This window comes from Akebia trifoliata, chromosome 8, assembly GCF_017979445.1.
Source record: "Akebia trifoliata isolate Shusen 1 chromosome 8, ASM1797944v1, whole genome shotgun sequence".
NCBI classification, from domain to species: domain Eukaryota; kingdom Viridiplantae; phylum Streptophyta; class Magnoliopsida; order Ranunculales; family Lardizabalaceae; genus Akebia; species Akebia trifoliata.
The window spans coordinates 41,952,622-41,975,623 of record NC_141382.1 but is presented as its reverse complement, the minus strand read 5'-3'; the positions used below and the strand labels follow the sequence as shown (position 1 = coordinate 41,975,623).

At 33.1% G+C, this 23,002-nt stretch overlaps 3 protein-coding genes across 4 annotated transcripts in view; 1 reads left to right on the top strand and 2 right to left on the bottom strand.

Annotated features, from left to right (window-relative positions):
* Window positions 1-23,002, bottom strand: part of LOC147396902 (villin-3-like) — a 112,982-nt gene that overhangs the window by 57,114 nt on the left and 32,866 nt on the right. The window lies entirely within an intron of this gene.
* LOC147396906 (alpha/beta-Hydrolases superfamily protein) lies at window positions 4,625-6,741 on the bottom strand. Its single transcript, XM_086450887.1, has 2 exons — window positions 6,253-6,741; window positions 4,625-5,801 (listed from the first exon to the last, which is right to left on the bottom strand). Exons 1-2 carry the CDS (start codon window positions 6,696-6,698, stop codon window positions 4,739-4,741), a joined length of 1,509 nt encoding a protein of 502 aa, XP_086307013.1. The 5' UTR covers window positions 6,699-6,741; the 3' UTR covers window positions 4,625-4,738.
* LOC147396905 (uncharacterized) lies at window positions 16,071-17,369 on the top strand. 2 transcript variants are annotated; one of them, XM_086451068.1, is made up of 4 exons: window positions 16,071-16,213; window positions 16,339-16,575; window positions 16,640-16,918; window positions 17,125-17,369. In XM_086451068.1, the coding sequence occupies exons 1-3, from the start codon at window positions 16,154-16,156 to the stop codon at window positions 16,910-16,912; spliced, it is 570 nt and encodes a 189-aa protein (XP_086307194.1). In that variant the 5' UTR covers window positions 16,071-16,153; the 3' UTR covers window positions 16,913-16,918; window positions 17,125-17,369. The 2 variants fall into 2 exon arrangements, with proteins under 2 accessions (XP_086307194.1, XP_086307195.1); XM_086451069.1 differs by having other exon boundaries at window positions 16,115-16,213; window positions 16,356-16,575.

The following is a 23,002-nucleotide window of genomic DNA, read 5'->3' as shown; positions in this document are numbered from 1 at the left end:
ATCATAGAGATCAACTATTCAAATTGTTTAGATTGATGTTCTTGAGATGAACCAATCAAATCATTGATCTCAATGATTCATGTTCAAATGTCCAGATCAATAATTTATTATTATTGGTCTCGATGATTGTCAAAGGTCAATATCAATGATTTGAATTGTCAATGTTGACAATTTGAATCATCCATCTCAACAATTGACAGGGTGAGGGGATATCGAGAAGAGAATGTTTGCTAACTAGACTATTAAGTTTTAGAGGAAAAGTTATGGGGGTATTTCAAAAGAAATCCCTTCCTTAGGGTGCACAAAGAAAATTTTCCTCTCAATATACTTGAAGGGTGTTTTATTATTACAAATTCTAAGTTTGTCAATGGATTGAATCATATCCGAAATTCGATTCGTTCTGATTTGACAATTTTGGGTCTCGAAAGAGGATTTAGATCCCTGTAAGGATCTGATCCAATAAGATTCTGATCCAAAAATCTTATGGATCGGTTATGGATCAACCATGTCTTGATCTGATAAGGACCCAATCAGATAAAATGTAAGAAAGTGCTAAATTATATTATATATTTTGTTGAAATTTATGGAAGTTATTTAGATTTTGTATATAAATCGGGTTTGATCCGATATGGATGTGATCCAATTGTTATTGGATCGTGTTTGGATCCGATAAAGATCCGATCTGATCTAAACTTGATTCATTGACGGCCCTAACAAATACCAAGTGTAGACACCCTAATTTGCACGAACCCGTAGAAAAATCCAAATTTCTTTGAATTGATTTCGAGTTAGACTTAAACCTCTCAATGGACCCACATTGCCACTTGGCATCATTATTCATGCATGCATACTTATTGTATCTCATATCATTGCATGCCCATACCTTGTCCCTAATCCACTTTAAACCTATGTCCATCACCCATATCCTAACCCAAGTCCATATCCCAAACCCAAAACCAAGTCCATCCTAAGCCCAAAACCAAGTCCATGTCCTAACCCAAACCCAAGTCCATATCCTAACCCAAACCCAAGCCCACTCCAAGTCCATTCTCTCACTCATTCATATGATGACACATGTTGATACCTCATAAGCCCCCAATACCCAATGCATCATTTAATTGGAGGGTCAACTTCCCTTTTGTGAAAACTCAAGAATGCCCTTCTCAAAAGGTTTAGTCAAACCAAAAAGTTATTTGATCTTTGGTAATAATCCATAAAGGTGAGGGAATTTCCCATTATACCCTCAAAAGGTAGGAATCTTCAAGTACATACATGGAGTTCTCCCATTGGTCCATTTCAAAATTATACTTCCACCCTTACTTTATTTGTTATTTATAAATGAACCAAGATCTACTTTTCACCTACCACTTCACTTTTACACATGTCATTCTCCTATTCACCCTCCCAAAAGTACTTTTGTTCTCCCATTGGCTCATTTCAAAATTATATTTCCACCCTTGCTTTATTTGTTATTTACAAATGAACCAAGATCTACTTTTTACCTACCACTCCACCTTTACACATGTCACTTCCTTATTCACCCTCCTAAAAGTACTTTTGTTCTCTCACCTCTATTTATCAAAAAATCAAGGATCAAATAATGCTTTTAGGGTTTCTTCACAAATGTCATCTTTGCCCTCATACAAATGAAAAATCCAAAAAGAAATAACTTAAACTTTGTGTCAATTCTCTTTATTTTTAGGGTTGGACCACTTTATCCCCAAAAGTTCTCCAAAAACTCTATAAATATCCTCATTTTCTAAGAACAATGCATGCTCTCAAGCCCCCATCTCTCAACCTAAAACTCTACAAAAATCTCTACTTATTCTCTCATCTTCTAAACTTCAACTCAACCCTCAACTATCTCATTCAGCTCTTCAAGGTTTAAGTTCACCAAGGGACAAGGTGGGGTCAAGAAGTAGTTTATTTATTTTAAAGCCCGCATCTTCTTTTTCTAACCCTCTACTTTAATTTCTTTTTAGAAATCCTTTAGAATGTAATGAATACCATCTCCCATCCCCGGTAGATTGGACTAAAGTTCGATCGAAAGGATGGGGGTTGAAGCCCTTTTAACCTTAGTTTCATGCATCATATTGTATACAATGCACACACCCACTCATGCATGGCAATGATGAAGAAATGTGTCACCCTCTCGATGGGGTAAAACACTAAGTTTCTAGTCATGCATATATGCATCAAGGTTGTGGCTTCAAGGGAACTCCATCATGGACTCTCTCTAAGAGCTTAAACCAACATTCATTTTATAAATTTAATGTGATTACATGGATCATTCTTTTCCATAGAATACCCATAATGTCATTTTGAAATCAAAAACCCTTTGAAAAGGGGACATTTCACTCCAATGCACACACCACTCTTAGCATGCGTTCTCATGCATTTTAATATTTGTTTTTCTCAAGTTTTTTACAAAATAAAATGGTCAAGCAAGGTAACCACCTTTGGTGGAGAGGATGGGGTGCCTAACACCTTCCCCATCCTCTAACCGGACCTCCTTACCTAGATCTTAGGTAGACCTCGTCATTTTCCAACACGTGAGAGTCACTATAATGCCATGAAAAAAATGATTTTCAAAAAATTGATTCGGGTGCTCATTCACACCTATTTCCAAAAAAGAATGGTGACGACTCCAAACAATGTAGTATTGAGGTTCATTGCGAACATTTCATGTCTACACCAAGACCCTAATTTAAGGGAGCTTCTATTGGCATCCCAAATTTTACTTATTACATCCCAATATCTTATATTATTTATCATACCCAATTAGAGATAAAATAAACTCTTCAAACATTACAGAGGTTTCGCTCAAATTGTAATTTCAACATCACAATTTCAGCATTTGTTTACAATTATGATTAGAGTCATATAAAATCCACAGAGAGAGAGAGAGAGAGATAGATCTTTTATTGACACCCCAAATTTTACTTATTCTCAAGCACTTATTTTTTTTAATGAGGTGTAATAAGTAAAAGTTGTGGTGCCAATAGAAGTTCTCTAATTTAATCATTTCCAACAGCAAATAGTTAAATGAAGATGGTCCCTACAAATATCCATTAGAGAGGGTTGAGTGCAATCCATGATTGAAGGGTTGGTCTTCTTTATAGCACATTGGAAAAGGTGTAGCTACTTCCCCGCATGATATATAAAGCAGTGGGAAAAACGATGGAAGAAATTATGAATGTGATATTTTGATAGCTACATTTTGAATTTACCTTTTCTTCACCTAGTAAGTAAGATATTTTTGTTAATTGTATATATTCAATTAATAGCTATTTAAACTATATGCCACATCACAGAATTATAGATCTTTTGCTTTGGGATACACAAGAAAAAAATGTATGATTTTGTAATTGTCAGATCAGAGAGCGTATAGGGGCATCTGAAAAAAGAGCGTCAGATTATCTTTAATCTACCATACAATACAATTAATAGCTAGAAATTTATTATATCCTGGTATAAACCATGGAGGTGTCTTGTGCAAAAATGAGAGTACAGTTTCATAAGAATATCAAAAGATGAAATAATGCACTTATAATAAAAAGAAGAGCAAATAGGAGAAAACTAATGAATTTGATTTAGACTTGGAGAGCATTTTATATTATAAAAGATTTCTATGACTTAGAAACAAGAAATACTATTTCACTAAGTCGTGCTGCAGTGACATTAAAATTGACATCGTTTCACACATTGTTGATGTAGAGGTGCCCAAATAACCATCGGTTCTTTTCACTTGTATCCCAATAGAAAATATCTATGGTTCCATCTATGACAGTAATGTGTGAAACAATGTCCATAATACAATACAACACAATCTAATATTCTAACAAATTTTAATGTCACTTCAGCATTTTCTTTTGCCATCATTTTGTTACAACTTAAAATGCACACCACATACTCACATAATCCTACACTTCACTGTAAGTGGTAGACAAACATACTTCCTAGTTCTTCTAGCTAATAATGTAATTAATATAATTAGTAAGTGTTGGATGTCTCGCTCAATTGCCTCTAAAATGCATGATTCACCTGAGGTTCAATCAAGTCTTGAGATTCAAACCATATATTAAACAAGATGAAATTGAACGCTTAGAGACCTTTAAAGATCAATAGGATGCAGACCAAGTTACCCTTCAAAATACTAAAATCATATAGTTAATCAGTTATAACCAGACATAATTTAGTATGAAACAATATAGAAGGATTAACAAATACTGAACATAGGAAGAAACATAACCTTAATATTAGAGTTAAATGATGAAATTAATATGATTTATATATTATTGAACACAAAATAATTGTGATAAAATAGAGATAGAGATGACGATAACTTCTTAAATCTTACTATACCTGATGCAGGCTTGGAATAACATAGTAATCAAAAGTATAAGAAGGGTACCATCATCATATTCATCTTCAAAGTCTTATCCCAAATAATTGGGATTCGCTATCATGTTTCCTTCATTCCACTCCACCTAGAACCATATCTTCTATTATTGAAAATATATGTTCATAGCTTGCAAGCATGTTAATTCCATATTTGATTTTTCAAATAAAAATTCAAAACATGATAGTAACTTCTATCTACATTTCCTTGACATTAACTTTCTTTTGTATTGTTATAACAAATCTTTAAAAATAATAATAATAATAATAATGAAAAAGATTAGGTTTAATTTCCAACATAACACAAGACAATAATAAGATATATATTACAATGAACTTAAAGGGTTTCTGAGGGTGATTTTGCAACCTTTAGGACTTGTTCAAGGTGATGTGCCGTATCAGGTGGGTGTGCCTCCATCCTTGGCCTCTCGGGCAACATCCACCGTCCATCAATGGTTCTCACCATCCCCTTGTTCTCGTCTTGACGCCAATGAGGAGGCACACCATACTCCTCCCTCAAGAAATCACAACTCTTGTTTACAAGAGCAATATCTCTCTTATTCACCAAGCAAAACCTGCTTCCCCCTCCATGGTATCCGTCCACTAGATGTAGAAGCACTTCTAAATTGTGTAAACAGCCAAAATCGTTTGTTGGCTTAAGAAATGGAGAATGGGTATGATTCAATGCAAGCTCTACACCTACATGAGCATAACTCCATGGAAATGAGATTACATCTTCGATATACTTTTGATATTGAAACTTCTCATTAGTGATGATTCCTGGTACATTGGGTACTTTATCATGCACATTGATCACTCTTAATACTTTAATTCCAAGTTCCTCACATCGCTCCTTGAACTTGAGATTACCCACTCTTGGACCTGAGAAGGAGAACACTGTAATTGGAATTCTATTTTTCTCGTTGTTGTTGTGTTTGACATTGACCTTCATCTCTGCGATGTCGTAAGCACTTAGTAAAGCTAGTGCAGCTCCCAAGCTATGCCCAGTGATGGTAATGCTTAATTCTTCATTTTTATATCTTTCAACTAACCTTTTGATTTCAGCTAGTATTTGTTCTCGACCCGAAAATGAACAGTACTTGCACTCGTGTTCTTTCTGAGTATACAAATCAAAGAACCCTGATTCGATTTTAATTGATGGGTCACTGCCGAAACAAGCTGGATGAAGAATGTCTTTTAGATCATGGATCCATTCAAGGTAAGTAACTGTGCCTCTCCATGAGATAACGATATCACGTCTCCCTAACCTTTTGATCTCTTCTTCGTTTGTTGCAACTGCGACGTAGCCCATCCAATTTGCGTGTTGGCTCCAAATGCTACTCATCTTTGATTTCTGAAAGAAGTTTGGAAGGTTGATATTTGATGTTGCATAGAGGTACCTGTGTCGAGATCAAATAGAGTTTCATTGATTAATGATTTAAGTAACCCTAATACGATGGGTCTAAATAGAAGAAAATTAACAATTAATCCTTTTTTTTGTGTGTGCTAAGTAATCAAATATATATTAATGAAAAAATTGGAGGGATATGCCCTTAAATTTTCATGTCTAATAATAGGCAAAGAATGAACAATTTTAATAGGTAAAGAATTAACAATTAATCCTAATTAAATTTATCTTGATTTCAATCTCAAAGATCCTAATTTTAATGGGATGACAAATGGTCTGATTAAGATAAGTTAGGTGCACTGCATATAACTCATACACATTATTACAATGCATCCAGCTTATCTATATAATCAATAACTCATGCATCTTTATTTTAATACATGGATAACTAACGTTACCATGTATTTAATTATTTATAATTGTGTATATTATCTATGATCAACCTGGTAACTTGGTAGCCTACACCAGCCATATCGAGCTTATCGAAGAAATGGGCGCCTTGATACTTGCAAGTCCCACAGTACTTGGAATAAGGATCGAAATCAAATGCATCGTAACATGCTTGAGCAAATTCACCATAGCGGATTATCTCTTTGCGAAGAGTAGAATTCATGGGGTCTAAAAGTCCTTCCCAATTGTTGCACCCTTGAATTTCCTTCCATATCTCTTTCAGAGCCTTTTCTTCTTCCTCCTCCTTGATTAATGGATTTTCCTCACTACTCAAACTCAAACTAGAAACTGATGAGCATTTCAACACTGTTGTTGTTGGCTTTGGTGATCTGGGTTTTATAAAAATAAGACTTTGTTTTTGGCCAAGTTGGAATCTTGGAGAGTTCCCATGAGATTGGATACACTTTGGATAGTAGCAAGATAGTAAGAAGGAACCCATATGTGTGTGTGTGTGTGTGTGTGTCTGTGAGAGAGAGAGAGAGAGAGAGAGAGACTCCTGTGAATATTTAAGAAAGAATGAGTTACAATTGAGAGTTAGGTAGGGACGTGTGTGTGTGTGTGTGGGTGTGGGTGTGTCGAGAGGTAGGGGGGTGGGGGTGGGAGATTATTGCGAATGTTGAAAAGAGATGAGAGGATCGTATGTAGTACGTGATCACTGCAGTTCCCTTAACTAGTTTAGATTTATATGTTGAAAACGTAACCTAACACCTCAGCCTTAGAATCATGGTGTAGATCAGATATTTTTTTTTCTCCTTTTTATTCTAAGAACTCCCTTGGAGTTCTGACAATTCCAAAAGAACCTTGCTTTATAAAGTTTATTACTCATCAAACCTCACTTTTTCCAATTTCGGTACCAACAAACCTTTTAGTCGGATCGTACACTTTTAAATGTCCATTCTACCCTTACTTTTCTATACGGAAGCAAAATCTAGAGAGTGGTTATTGGCACTCCGACTTTTACTTATTACACCCACATTTCTTAAATTATTTATCAATGGAAAATTTGTTTACAATAAGGATCAAGCTGATATAAAATTCTAAATCTAAGTAATAGAAGTTCTAAGAAAATATAGAAAGCTTCTATTGGCACTCCAACTTTTACTTATTATCAATCATTAAATTTTTATTTTATTTTAATTGGGATGCATTAAGTTGAAGTTGGGTACTCTCTTTCAACACACTCAAAATTACACATTGAAACAAATTTAACATTTGTTTACAATTAGGATGAAGCCCATATAAAATTAGAAATCTAAGTTATAGAAGTCCTAAAAAATTATAGAGAGTTTCTATTGGCATTCTAACTTTTACTTATTCTCAATTATTAAAATTTTACTTTATTTTACTTGGGGTGCAATAAATAGAAGTTGGGTACTGTATTTCAACACTAATGATAAGGCATAAAAGGAAGTCCAAAATCAGAAATTGGAAGTAAAATAAAATTACTTCAAGCCTTTATAAGAATTAATCATTAGATGTAAACATAAATTTGAATAATTTTGGAAAACTACATCTTTCCCATTTTGTTTACATTCACAAAATACATCTTCCCCTACTTATTTACACCTTAAAAATACATCTTTCCCTTGTATATCTTTACCCAAAAAATATATTTTTCTCTATTTATTTTTATCCGAAAAAAAACATCTTCTCCATCAGTTTACTTTCAAAAAATACAAAAACAAAATAAGAATAAATATCTCTCGTGAGATAGGAGTTACATCTAATGACTAATGCCTATGAAGGCTTGAAGTAATTTTATGTTTACTTCTAATATCTGATTTTGGACTTCCTTTCATGCCTTATTATTAGTGTTGGAATAAAGTACTCTAATTCTACTTATTGCACTCCAATTAAAATAAAATAAAAATTCAATGATTGAGAATAAGTAAAAGTTGAGGTGCCAATAGAAATTCTCTATATTTTCTTAGGATTTCTATGACTTAGATTGAGAATTTTATATGGGCTTGATCCTTATTATAAACAAATGTTAAATTTGTTTCAATGTGTAATTTTGAGTGGTATTGTTTAATGGTTAATTGGAGTGTGATAAATAATTTATGAAATATGGTTGTAATAAGTAAAAGTTGGAATGCCACTAGCCACTCTAGATTTTACGCTTTGAAAAGGTTGGTTGGGTAACGAAATTGAAAAAGTGAGGTTTGGTAACAAACTTCATAAAAAAAAAATCTCCTTGGAGTGTCAGAACTCCAAGGGAGTTTTTATAATAAAAAGACAACAGTGAGGTCTGCCTAATACATCTCTCTAATAGAATTTTTGAAATTTCCTAAGAACATCATCTTGTCACATTTAAAAATATGATCCAATACAAAAGTGCTGTAGAGGATGAAATTCTATGAATTAAAAAAAAATGTTATTTTTCATTGTTGCATTTTTAATTTGAATTCTGGGTAGCCATCCAATTTTAACACCATTGATCAAGCTTGAAAAAATTTGTTTTTTTTTTTTTTTTTTCTTTTTTCATTTTTTTTATCACAAAGCTTTTCATGAATTCTAGAAGTTTGTGACGTTTGATTGCCAGCATGATAATCCATATGGATCCCACAATACTTTTTAAGATTTGAAATCTAAAAAATAAATAATTTTGGGTAGGCAGGAGAGAGAAATTTCCTTCTCATTATTTACATCGTCAGTGCTACATGTCAAAACAATGTTGGTCTGTGCGAAAATTTGCTCATAGCACTGTGAGTATACTATCACTCTGTACTACTAACTATAGAGGATTCGTTCCTTGGTGTTGTTGGGGTTGAGGGTAAGGTGGGAATTAAGAAGTGCTAATTACGTCATGAGTGCTGATTTTTAAATTCAACTTGATAGGGTGACTCAAAAACTCACTAATGTGGCATGGGCAAAGAACCGTAGATTTTATCCCTCGGGATACACAATCGACTTGTCATTTGTAATTGTGTATCCCGAGGGTACAATTGTGTATCTCGAGCAAAATAATCTATGGTTATTTGTGCATGACACATCGGTGAGTTTTTGAGTCACGCTATCAAGTTGAGTTCAAAAATCACTAATCTTATGTCATTTATTTAAGAAGCAAAGTTGGAGAATAAAATAAAATAAAATAAAATAAAAAAGAATTCATATCGTGTGCATCCTGGGTGGAGGAATGAAACTCTCCTCCTACATCTAATTCTTTCCACAATCCAATGAAATTTGAAAAAGAGATATTTTAGGCTTTAATTTTATAGATTATAAGTTAGGTGGCATGTATTTAGGTGTGGGCAAAGAGTTTTTTATTCCTCCACTCTGGGTGCATAGGATCCAGATTCAAATAAAAATAAGACTAATGATAAATTGACTCAAATAAAATCACTCAAAATTCACTAGTCGATGTGAATGTGTATGAAATCATCATAGATCTCTAAGTCCTGATATTATGACTTGCCAAGTAGCATACTAAATTGACTCCCTAACGTGAACAAGTTCAGGAACTGTAGATCTTTACGCATCGGGATACACGACTCCCTCGAGATACACTTTTTATATGGGGAAGTGCAATCGTGTATCCTGAGATGTATCGATCTACGATTCTCGAACTTGTCACGTCAGGGAATCGATTGAGTATGCCACTTGGATCTCTTTTCCTATTTGTATCCCAAAGAAAAAGATCTATGGTTCTGTACACATGCCATGTTGGTGAGTGAATTTCGAGTGACCTTTTTGAGTCAGTTAATTACCTCTCAAAAAAAGAAGGAAAGCAAAAATATATTAAAATGTAGCTGACCATGTTCGTGTAGGCAACACATTCTTGTATCCTGAACTTTCAAGAAGATCAATGTAGAGACTTTGAAATGTGGTGGTCTTCCCTCTACTTGACAATTTAAAAGTTTGAATGGTTGTTCTAGCAAAACGACAGTCTCGTAATGTGGAAAACACCTTTACTTTCCACCAACTTATAATTCTGTCTGTCCTTTTTTACTCTCACCCCCACCAACAATTGTAATTGTTTGTCAACTACTAATGTTTTCTTTTGATGCATGATTTGGTAAATGTAATGCGTGATCCATGCTAGCTTTAAAATACCTTGACTTGGTGTAAAACTGATCATTTGTATATACTCAAATCAACACCAAAACCAATCAATTGGGAAATTGGCCACTGATTAAGGGCTAATAATATTTTCTTTCTTGGTTAATAAAAATCATGTATAGAAGTTAGTGGAAAAAAATGGTAATTTAGACATACACACTTCACTTCAAGGTGGTGTTGAATATTTGATATACATCATTTCATTTTCAAACTGATGACATACTTCTCCGACCACGGTCTTTGATCTAGGGAAGATTCATAAATAATAACGTAAAATACTCTTACCTTCAATTTATTGCCCAAAAAATCGATCTTTTCCATCCCAAATCCATCATTGATCTTGTTCAGAAATCCTTCCCTCGAACTTAAGTTTTAGTTTCCAGAGATGATTTGATTTTGTTTTCTATCGCTTCCTTGATTCTTTAATTAATGAGAAGAACTTAAATAAATTTATATTGCCCTTGATGACTTTGCCAAATAAATTAAGATTAAAAGTTGTATTTTTTTACTTATTTATTTATTTTATTTTTTTGAAGGTGAGGGGATGGAGTGACTTTAATTCACACTTTGGTGATATGGAGGTGAGCACACAGCCATAGATGCTTTTCACTTGTAAGATAAATGGAATCTATCTATCGTTCCGTAGACACCTTCATGGCAGCAAAGTGTGAAACAAGGTCAATCTTGAGGTCACTCCAACATTATTCATATCGTTGTATGTGTCATATTTTTTATTTTTTTCTAGGGAAGCAACAGATGGGTGGTTAATGTGAAAGTGAGGTAAACAAGTTTTGAATCTAAGTCTAGGGATCAACACTCTCACACACTTACAAATTTAGCTAAGTTGAAACCTTCTATGAGATGGTTAGGGGTGGATTTACAGTGGGGACAGTAAGGGCACTTTCCCCCATAAGAATTTTCAAAGTCTATAGATTAATGAGCTATTATAATAAATATTAACGGCGGATAAAAAAATCCACTCCTATTACCCCCACAATTTTTTTTCTACTCTTAGTTACCCCCCACATGGTCAAAATCCGAGCTCCACCCCTAGAGGTGGCACATGGGTTTGCAATTAGTATTTAGTTGGGTAGGATTATTATTATTATTATTATGGGTTAGGATCACATGGCAACTTTTTTTACATTGCTTGGATGTCATACATTTTACAAGATCCAACGACATTTAATAGTGTTGTAAAAAGCATTAAAAAATGGACAATATCTGAGTAGTGGTGTAAAAAAAGTTGTAACTAATAGTTGTGTCCTGATCCCGATCCCGATCCCAACCTTATTAGTATCGTTATTGTTGGCATACTAACATCCAATGCTAATCAGGGACATTAGCATCCTCTCACAATTTTATTTTTAGAAAATATTTTTAAAATGTATTTATTATTTTGCTTTTTAATGTAAAAAAGGACACACCACTACGTCATAAACAGTGAAAAACGACTAAATATTGCGGAAAAAACGACGGACTAAAGCCGTCGTTTATATACGACGGGTTTCACCCGTTATTTAACCCTTAATGATGTTTATAATAGTCGATTATAAACGACTAATTTAATCCGTCATTTAATTAATAAAAGAATCACTATTGCCACCCCAACCTTTACTAAGCTTACACCTATTGGTGTGGCGTTAACAAAAATAGCGTAACACTATTTCCGCACCAACCTTTACCGAATATCAGTTTCGATTTCTTCTCTGTTATCGTCTTCCTCAAAAAAAAGAAACCCTAGAGTGAAAATCGGATTTTCGATATCTTCTCTCGTTTGCTTCTTCTTCCTCTTAAGAAAACCCTAGAGTTTTAAATCTCAAAAGAACAAATCGCATTTTCGATTTCTTCTTTCGCGATTTTCATTTTCGGACTTACGAATCAGAGAGCTTCGCGCGGTAGTTCTCTCTCGATCTTTCTCTCTCTCTCGGGCGTAATGTTTTCTACATCCATTTGGTAATCTTCTTTGATTATTTTTTAATGTTTAGTAATTTATTCGATTCCGTTCGAGAGCTTCTAATAGAAATCTGATTTGTTCTTCAATTATCTTATTGTTTTTTAATTTTAATATTTGCTTTGATTGATATTTGATACACCATTAGTCAAATTTTTTAAAGGAAGTTTAATCTCTAGAGAACAAAATGCAGATAAGATTCGGATATTTCTTTTGAATTCCACTTATTCAGAAAGAAGATTTATTAGATTTTGTGTTTGATCTGAATAAATTGTTATTCCACAGATGTTGATTGATCACTTCTTAACCTTTATTTATTTGCAGATCTCAAAGTTCTGTTACGGATTCTGCAATTCCAGTATTGATTCGAAGGTTCGCTCATCGTTGGTTCTACTCATCTCTTGAGGCTTAGTAGATTGAGCTTGTTTGTTTAATCTGGTTGGATATCTTCTCGATTTCTTGGTATGATTTTAACGATGCTTACTGATTTTTTTTTTAGTTTTTGGAATAAAATTCGCTTATCTCCTTTAAGGAAATTTTATCACTCATCTGTGAAATTTGCTGTTGATTTGAAATTATGCATTTTTTTTTCGTTGATGTATGGTGCTACATGAAACTTTTCCATTCATCAATTAGTATTGAAAATTATATTCGATAAAACTCTGGAATTTGATAGAAAAATACACAAGTCCACTAGCCATGCATATTGGCTGATTTGGTGATGTCCATGACACCACGAGTTTTTTTTATCATCCTTGTGTCTCCCTTTGTGTCACCCCAGCCCGACTCATTTGCCAATGGGGCTCAAAGATGAGGGCAAAGCTTAAATGAATGGGTCCTCCTTGTTACCCGATCATTATAATTTATAAAAGAGGTGTTTCCCAAACATCATAATAAAAGGGGATAAAAAAAAGTACAGATACTATTATTCCATTATTTTTATTGACCTGATCCAACTGAGGAAAACCACATGGCTCTCATCTTTGATTCTTCTAGTTTAGTTTTTATTCTTGCCCAAATTTTTATTTTCATCCACTAGACATATGGAAAATATTTTACCAGGTTGTTTAGGTAAATGGGTTAAAGAAATGCCAAAAGTATGTGCAAACAACCCCTCATTCATTCTTTATCTTATTTTACCAGGTTGTTTTGGTATCCCCTCTTTTCTCTGTACAAGGTGTCTGATATGATTCTTATTAGATTGGTTTTGTGCCCAATCCAATCCGGATCAGATTTATTAACAGCCATACTATCTTCGTTTTGAGGAAAACACTTGTTTGATACTCCCCATCAAACAAACGGTTGATATGTCAGGGATTCCCAAGGTAAAGTATCCCTAGAGAAACTATCCAAATCCCTAGAAGCCCAATACTGATTTCTAGGAAATCTGTTTAATTCACTTTTTCCTCTTTTCTCAAACAACAGTTGATGACTCAACCGTTGATTGAGATCTCCTCCAACCTGTTTTCAGTTGTGAAGTTGAAGACAACCTTCCCATTGCAAGCCTTGGCAGCCCAAACTTACATGAGCCTCGTGTGTGTTAAGTGCACAGCCCATTTATAAAATTAACCCATATTAGTCTAAGTAATCAGCCCATTCCATAACTTTCGGATTAGCAATGTTGTCAATAGGTTTAGATCTCATTCTGCCACCATAGCCCATTCCATAACTTTCGGATTAGCAATGTGGTCATAATAATGATCATGGCTAGGGCATTAATGTCATTTTTTCATTAGCTCATAAGAGAAGACCAGGGTCCAAGATCAAGGGTGGCATATAACAGTTACGGGAACAATATGAGGTATCTCAAATATCCACAAAAATGTAAAGGGGCATGTATTCATTTTGTAAACATTAGGGAGCGAAAGGGTTCCGCCAAAATTTTGAAAAGGACTCAGAAAAATGTAACTCTAGAAAAGAAAAAAAAAAAAAAACTCTACTAATACACAGGACAGCACTGATCTCTAGGAAATTTGTGTTTTTTCCTCTCATCTCAACAGTCTGTTTGATGGCTATTGTTCTCCTTTTGAAAAACCCTTTTTATATTTGAGTAACAAGTAAGAAAAAACAGTGGCGCTGTCAAATATTCCTAGTAAAAGAAACTGACTCATGTCTGCCAGTTCAGATCAATTCAACTGACAAGTCACCTAATTTGGTCAAGCTTGTAATCCGATTGGCATGAGTTGGTTCAAACAAGTTTTTGGGCCAAGTCACTTCAAATCAAATCGAATCGACCAAGACAAATTTTAAAACTATGGATACTGCATAGTCAACAAAGAAATTTTACTTGACAATTCCTCAGAGAATAAGTAGACTGGAGGCAAAGACTTCCTAAAAGCAAGAAAATACAACAGAGCAGACATGTTACCTTCTGAGAAGCATCAAAACATTAAAATAACATGATTGAATTCCGATCCAAAAACTTTGAAGTTGCGTGATTGTATCTTTTTACAATCAAAAGAAAAACAGATAAACTCTCGGACGGTGGATCTGAATACAAGAGAGTCATGTTTGCATTGCTAATGTTTTATACATAGATATAGGGGTATGCCCCCCTAACACATTGTACACTATCTCTTTAGTGGAGCTATGGAATAAATGCTCTTAAATTCATCATTTGTTGGGGGAGGATATGTAATTGGTGGTAGTTTATGGGTTGGGGGAGGGTATGTAATTGGTGGCGGCTGTGTTGGTGGTGGTTTATGTGTTGGGGGAGGATACGTAATTGGTGGTGGTTTATGGGTTGGGGGAGGGTATGTAATTGGTGGCGGCTGTGTTGGTGGTGGTTTCTGTGTTGGGGGAGGATACGTAATTGGTGGTGGTTTATGGGTTGGGGGAGGGTATGTAATTGGTGGCGGCTGTGTTGGTGGTGGTTTCTGTGTTGGGGGAGGTTTGTGGTAATGAGAGTAGAATGGAATGTGTGTGTGTGTGTGTGTTGTGGGTGCAGTTAGAATAACCTCCAGCCCATTAAAAATCCAATTGATATGTAGGGCTGGACTAAGTCCTTTCTCCAAATATGTTACTAAGCAGTTTAAATAAATAGAATATGGAACAAAATGTCAAGGGCATACCTCATAGATTACACCTTCTGAAATCTGAAATTTGTGAGACCCATTAAATCCCCCATGAAAGTCTTGCATATTTTTCGGAAACAGAGGTTAGAGCATCTGATTGACCCCAAATCAAATCCTGAATTATTATTTTTTTCCATGACGTTACCATCGATGCTCAATTGACCACAAAATTAAGCACCTTGATCAGAATTAAGTATACAAGTATTAATATATGCCTCCCTCAATTTTTTGGTTTTTTAGTTGCCTTTAAGCTCATGAATGTTTGTTCCAACAATCTAGCATACTAAATTGTTATTTTGGAAATCTTAGAACTCTTAACCAATTTCCAATTTCCTTGTTTTTAAATTAATTTGTAGAACATCTTTCAAAAATAGATTGGACATACTGTTATACATAGTGACCTTATTTACTGTTTCGAAATTATATTTTAAACAATGATTTGCCATTGTACACTATTTACCACATTGTACACTATTTACCACTTGTTTTCTGTTACAATTGATTATAAGGACCTTCAACAGTTTATGGGTATCCAAGTCTAGCTATACCCATGTTGTCATATAGGGTATTACACACCATTGAAAATAGTTTGGTCATCAAAACACCGATTGGGTAAGAATGGCAGCTCTTACTCTAACAAACATTATAAAAACCATTCTTACGTACAGAAAGTTGTATGTAATTATTGTAGTAAAAGAATTTCATATGATTGTAATACAACTAGAGCTAGTACACTATTTTGTTTTAATAATTGTTATTCTTTATAATTCTTAATTATTATTTATTTTGCAGGAGGCCATCAATAGAATGATTGCTAATGACCCTTCTAATAAACATAACGATCTAGACCATGACCCTGTGGCTGTGGTATGTGCATTATTTTAATTAGGATATTTTGTAATTATGATATAATGTTGTGTAGTAGGCATTGATATTAGTAAGTATGATATCATATCGTTAGTAGGTATTGATATTAGAAACTTTTTGTACAGGTTTGTGGTCCTGATAGTCGGGGTCGTGTTCGGGGAATGGGTTCAGGTGTTTCCAAGACTTCCGTGCGTGCTTCAATTCCTTACAAGCAAGCCTTGGCGTATGAGACGACAATCCTTCATAATAGAGTGGATAAGTTGATGGAAGCGGTGCAAAAGATGAATGAGACTTTACAACAATCAAAATTTTCTACTAGAACACCAATGCGGTCTTCCACCAATCCCGGCAGTTTTTCCCAGGTATAACATTGGCATTTTACTTTTGATAGATGAGTGAACTTCTATTGTCTACATTATTTTATAGGTAAGGCCCGATTCTCCACATCATGAGTCACATTCTAATCCACCAAGCATACAGACAGGTCCTTGTAAGGTGAATCGCTTACAACGACCACATGATTGTGTTGCCGAAGGAAGAGTGATAGGTGCATCTAATGCAGATTCAGATAGCTACGATATTCTTATAGATGAGGTCCTTGATGGGAATGTGATTCTACAGAGTGGAGAAGGAACATTCGCTGATTTGACATGCGGTGATATTATTGATTGGCCCAAATTTCGAATAAAGTTTTACTGAACAGAGGTACTTTTCTTACTTTATATGGTAGATAGACACTAAACATAAAAAATTATAATAAAATAATTAAATGTTTGACAATGATAGTTATGAGAACTCTTTTATTTTGTAATTTGGTATATTCATCTTTCTTGTATAATTACTTGGATTGCTTTAGGTAGTCGGTGTCATTACTATATATCTGACAATGTTTTTTAATTTTTCAATCACAGATTTCGGCAAGGATCGAGAAAGACATGTTGGTTTTGATTTCTACAAGTGAAGTGAAGTAAAGTTGGTAGAATATATTTTTTGAAAAACTTTTTTAAATATTGGGATGTATATTAAAATCGACACTATGAAAACGGGGCATGTTGGACTATGATTGCACATGTAAAATTTGAATGAACATGGTTTCCATTTGAAAAATGTAAAATTTTGTTTTTTTAGTATATTTATTTATTTTGTTAGATTTTAATTTTCTGTTCAATGAAAATTGTCATTTTCTTTTTAGGTGAAAAATAATAAAAATAGCAAACAATAACGATTAAATGATTTTTTTTAAAAAAAAAAATTGACGGAAAAACGACGGCTCTAAGCCGTCGTTTATCTCTATTAATTAAATTTAAATTCGACAAATAAAATGACGGGTTTGGGCCGTCGTTTTATTTTGACAGGCTATGACCGTCGTTTTCCACAACATTTTGTTGACACGTGCCGACCGTCGTTCACCAAAAACAACTTCGATATTTACAACGGCTCTTGCGACGGTGGGGGCCGTCATTGTTCTTAAAAAACGACGGCTTTGGCCCGTCGTTTTTTGTGAAATATGACGTAGTGCACGCTAAAGTGCAATAATACACTTTGGTTTGGTACGTAACGGTTCATGATTCAGACTAGTTGCAATGAATTTGATAACATAGGTCTAGACCTCGGTTGGACCTTTCATTATTGAGACCTAGGTCTGCCAGCCTAAACTTAGCACCAATTGGGTCCATCAACATTGATGGACCTACACATGAAAAATAATTCTGGTTGATGATTTCTAGCAAATCAGTTGGATTAGATCGTATTTTATCAGGGCCCTACATAAGTATACTTTTAAGTCAACACTAGATAGAGATCACAAACAAAGGCTCGATTTAATTACTCCACTTGACTCCTATGCCCACGGAGTCAAGTTTTGAGCAATTCGAACAAATATATATATATCCCGTTCCGCACCCTAAGCTTTACCCTACACTTTAACAAATGTGTTTTGTCCTACATGGGTTAGAAGTTTTGGAATGGGCTGATTTTTGGTGAGGATGATCTCTATGATGAGGACATCATCCTCACCAAAAATCAGCTTATTCCAAAACTTCTAACCCCATCAAAAATAGTTTACAAAAAATGGACGGTCCACGATTTTTCTACTAGTAAACATGATGCTAAGAATTTCGGAATTGACTGATTTTTGGTGAGGATGAGAGGATGATCTTCTAATCATATAGATCATCCTCACCAAAGATCAGCCCATTCCAAAACTTCTAACCCATGTAGGACAAAACACGTTTGTTAAAGTGTAGGGTATATATATATATATAATGTTGGAAAATATATTTGATAAAGTATAATGTTAAAAGAAATTAAATATTAGATTTATTGTATATTTTTTAATGGAAAACTTTGAATGAAACATATAACCTACCCCTACTTTCAAACTTGACTCGTGATTTTCTAAATGAAGGTATGGGTTTGGGTCTTGGGGCTCGATTACCTTTGCAATTATGAAAGTACCAATTAAATTGGTAAGGCTTGTGCAGTGTTATACCACGACCTGGTTTCAAAACCCTAGAAAGAGACTAGCTCAGAGTATGTTAAAAAATTTGACAAATTATAGAAAAACCAATTAATAATATATATAGTCATGTTAAATATCATTGCCCCATGATCAAGTCATTGATGATCACACTAAGGGTTTGAAGTTCATAATGAAATAATGTTAAAATCAATTTGTTTTTTTTTTTTTTTTTTTTTTTTTTTATGGTGCAAAATGTAAAGAACAGTAAGTGTTTGAAGCTCATGATCACCTATTATATGGGTTTTTAATATATGTGCAGCTTCAGTGCTTGGTAGGCTGAAAGATTCATGGATCAATGGGCCCAAAGAGTTATCATGAACGTATGTCAATATATTTTCTGTGACTAACGAGGAGAAGGTATATTTGGGTTGGCTGGCCACCGAACTGGACTTGGTTGCACCACTTCACATAGGTCTATTAATGTATCTGCTCAGTCGAAAATCTTTGGAATAATAGTCAAATTGGGCTTGGTACTTATATATATATATATATATTTATTGGATCCTTATTTAATCTCTCTCATGTGCACGAGTGCCCACACACACATGCATGCAGGACCATATGGATAATTTCTTGAATCATCCAATCATAATAAATAAATAAATACAAAAAAGTCATTGTCAATGATCGATACATCGAGAATCATTCCATTTTAATCTTACTAACAATAATAAATAATTAAACAATTTACATTTTTCAAAGTTGAATCAATGTTTTATGGGATTAATGAATTGAAATTTTGATAAGATGATCTCTGAGATATGAAGAATTTCACTATATATTGTTGGATTGTAAGACCCATATCTGGATAATATTTTGGATGATCCAATCATACGTTAAGTTACTCTCAATCTGATGTTAATTATCACTAAAAAAATGAACATTTCTAACATTTATTCTTGGCTAGGAGAGGAAGGTAGTTAGAACTTACAAGTCATTGTTCTCAGGTAAGTTGCACCTTTCATAGTTTAATTTATAACATTATTTAGGAAAAATTACTTGAAAACGACTTGGTTCCAAAGTTTTAGAGCTTTTCTTAATAGTTCATTTAGTAAAATTTTTATTTTTAATTAGTCTTTGAACTTCACTCTTAACATTTCTCACCATTGAAATGTCGAAATTGATCTAATTATTCAAACTCACAATGTTCGACAAAAAAAAATTGGATTTCCGGCATCCCAGTCAAGTTTTAGAGACTCCATTCAAAGGGAAAAATTTTGAGAAGGAAGAAGAAGCCATTTTCTAAGATTTTGAAGATGTATGTAAAAAAACTATGATTTTTTCAATTATTTTACTTTGTTTTTAGATGAAAATCGATCAAGGATAGATCTTTTGATTTGAAATCATCTACACAAGTTGTTATGTCAAGTTTTTAATCGATATTTCCATGTATTTTAGTTGAAAAAAGTTTAAAAATAAAAATCAGTGGATTTTACCAATGTCAAGCTCACTACTTTTTATTTTTGAGTTCAACATTTTTATTCTCAAGTTCGACATTTTTTTTTCAAATGGTCAAACTCAAGAATAAAAATTGGTGAGATTGATAATAAATAAAACTGGTGAGCTCGACAATAAATAAACAATGGTAAGCTCGACACTGTAAAAAAAAAAAAATTGAATCTCTATTTCGTTCTTCATTTTTGTTTGTTTCTTTTTTCTTTTTTTTGTTGTTGTTATAAATCGTTAAAAAAAATTAAATACATCTAAATCTTCACAATTAGAAGTATAAGATTTCCATTCATCATTTATGGTTAAAAATCGTCGGAACTGATTGGAATCGCCATTAGAAATCTAAGTATACGAAGAAGATGAAAATATTTATTTTCGGTATTTCAAAAATATTATAATGTGAGATGAGGTTGAGGGACCATTAAGAGAGAAAAAATTTACTAAATGGTCTATCAAGAAACTCAAGGACTAATTAGAAAGAAATCCCTTCACCAAGGTCCTTTAAGTAATTTTCTAATTAATTATCACTAGAAGGTGTCATGTGCAAACACGCATACATCAAAAGGGCTTAATTTTTGAAAATTACATAGTTAAAAATAAATTAATAAATAAAAAGCAACGTGATTTTAGTGTCATGGGTTGCAATTTTATTGATTTTCAACTAAAATAACCTTGATTATTTTAAATTTAAAGATAAAAGTGGGGGCCTTTCTGACCATTCAAATTTTGGTGTGGAACCACTGCTACTCCACCTTTTCTCATTATAATTATAAAGATATAAAAAGCTGAGTTAAAATGATTATTATATAAATCAGATTTCTTTTTAAATCCAATTCAACTTTTTATGAGGATAAGAATATTAAAATAGATTGAAATGTTATAAGAACAATCTCTAAGGTATGTACAATTCAACATTCTATAAAATAAAAAAAAATCAATATTTCACCAATAAAAAAAAAAAAATTCTACGATAAGACCGTCTGTGTTATTTGGTGTGAAAATTTCAAAAAGAATGGCAAAACGTTGGGCTGTTGTATCTTGGGAGGCTTGTGCATTGCAAGAAACACCTTAAAGAGAGTGATTCAGTAGATTGAATAGTTCGAGAGAAATCGAATCGATACTGATGATGGCCTATAAACCAATTTTTTCATTAATGAATGATTTCCAAAATTGAGAAGTTTCTTATGCCTTGATTCGGAGATGTTCATTTGAATTATAAATCTCAAGTAATACTTGTTAATAATTTGGATTTGTAATAATTCGTAAAATACATCCGTTTGAACCATCTTCAAGGTTACAAGAGTCATGAAAAATTACTTTCTAATTACATGACCCACATATGTATTAAATGCTGAAGTAACATTGAAATTGATATCATGGGGGACATTTTTGATGTGGAAGTATGTCAGAAATGTACCCCATGATGTCAATTTCAATGTCACTTGAGCACGACTCATCAACTTGAGTCGGGAAAAATAACTTGTTTAAAAATCCGAAGTTTGGGGTTATCTTAGGGTATATGATATATTCTTAAAATATTTGTTTTATTTGAATTATTCATTTTTTAACTGTTGGGATTGTGTGCTTTATGTGGATCATCTTTAAAGAGTCCATAGATCCAACTCATATTTATGAGGGACATTTTTATAGTTAAAAACTAGAAAGAAAATAAAAGAATGTCTCACTCTGGTTCTTACTCATTCTACATATCTGTTTGTTATGGGTAAATTAATAAACCCTAACATAAGGTTTTTTGCATCCTTAAATGAGATTTTGAACGTTTATTTCGATTACATTCTGAAGATTTGTAAAGATGAACAACATACTCAACAATTTTGATAAATTTGTATGAATGTTTCAAAAGGATTCAAACATATATAGATGTAAACATCATATGTTTGATAATTCTCACTTAGGTGTTATTTGTTAAACTGAACAAATAAGTGCTGAATGATTATAATTGATGAAACTGTATAAGCGTTGAATTTAAGTGCTGAAATTGTTGTTTGTTTATCGATCTGAATTGTGCTGAACTGATTCAAATTAAGCGCTGTAATCACATAAATATGTTTGTTACTTAATGCTGAAAATTGATAAATTGACTATATTATCATTTTCAACAGTTGTATGTTTAAAGGGAAATTATTAATAAAATCTAAAAATAAAAATTATTTTTTAAAAAAATATTAAATTTAATGAAATTCGTTTTGGGAACCTAGTCGAACAAATTCTCTCTCCTCCACATCATTTAAAAAGTAAATTTAAAATTTTTTTAATTCAAATTAAAGAGAGAGAATATTAAATATAAATATTTCGTTAAATATTAATATTAAATATTCCAAAAAAATAAAAAAGGAAAGAGGAAATTTCTCTCTAATTTGAATTAATATTATTTTTTAATTTGTATTAATATTATTTTAATACATAAATGAGAGAGAAAATAGGAGAGAGATAATATTGGTGTGGGTTGCCTTATTAATTTGTGGGGTGCTTATATAATTATCTATAGGACATAAGAGGTAATATCATTTCAAGTATAAGGGCATACTTGTCCGTGTTGAAAAAGACTGGTGCTTACCGCTTCAGCAAAAAAAGTAAGTGATCCAACTTCACTTAATGCTTTTCACTTATTTTTCAGCAATAAATACTGAAAATGTGAAATAAACAAACATGCTGATTGCTGAAGTTGAATTGCATTCAGCATTAAGTGCTGAAATCAGCGTTAAACAAACACCCCCTTAGACTTGGTCGATGAGTTCTAATTGGTAGGTATCTTGAGTTAAAAATCAATGGTATCAAATGAAATGGTATTTTTGATT

Bases quoted from the DNA above. Each gene is read 5' to 3' on its own strand.
- LOC147396906 (XM_086450887.1), bottom strand. From the start codon at position 6,698: ATGGGTTCCTTCTTACTATCTTGCTACTATCCAAAGTGTATCCAATCT. The intron at 5,802-6,252 runs GTTGATCATAGA...ATCTCGACACAG, and splicing joins GTAGGCTACCAAGTTACCAG to GTACCTCTATGCAACATCAA.
- LOC147396905 (XM_086451068.1), top strand. From the start codon at position 16,154: ATGATTGCTAATGACCCTTCTAATAAACATAACGATCTAGACCATGAC. The intron at 16,214-16,338 runs GTATGTGCATTA...CTTTTTGTACAG, and splicing joins ACCATGACCCTGTGGCTGTG to GTTTGTGGTCCTGATAGTCG. The intron at 16,576-16,639 runs GTATAACATTGG...ATTATTTTATAG, and splicing joins ATCCCGGCAGTTTTTCCCAG to GTAAGGCCCGATTCTCCACA.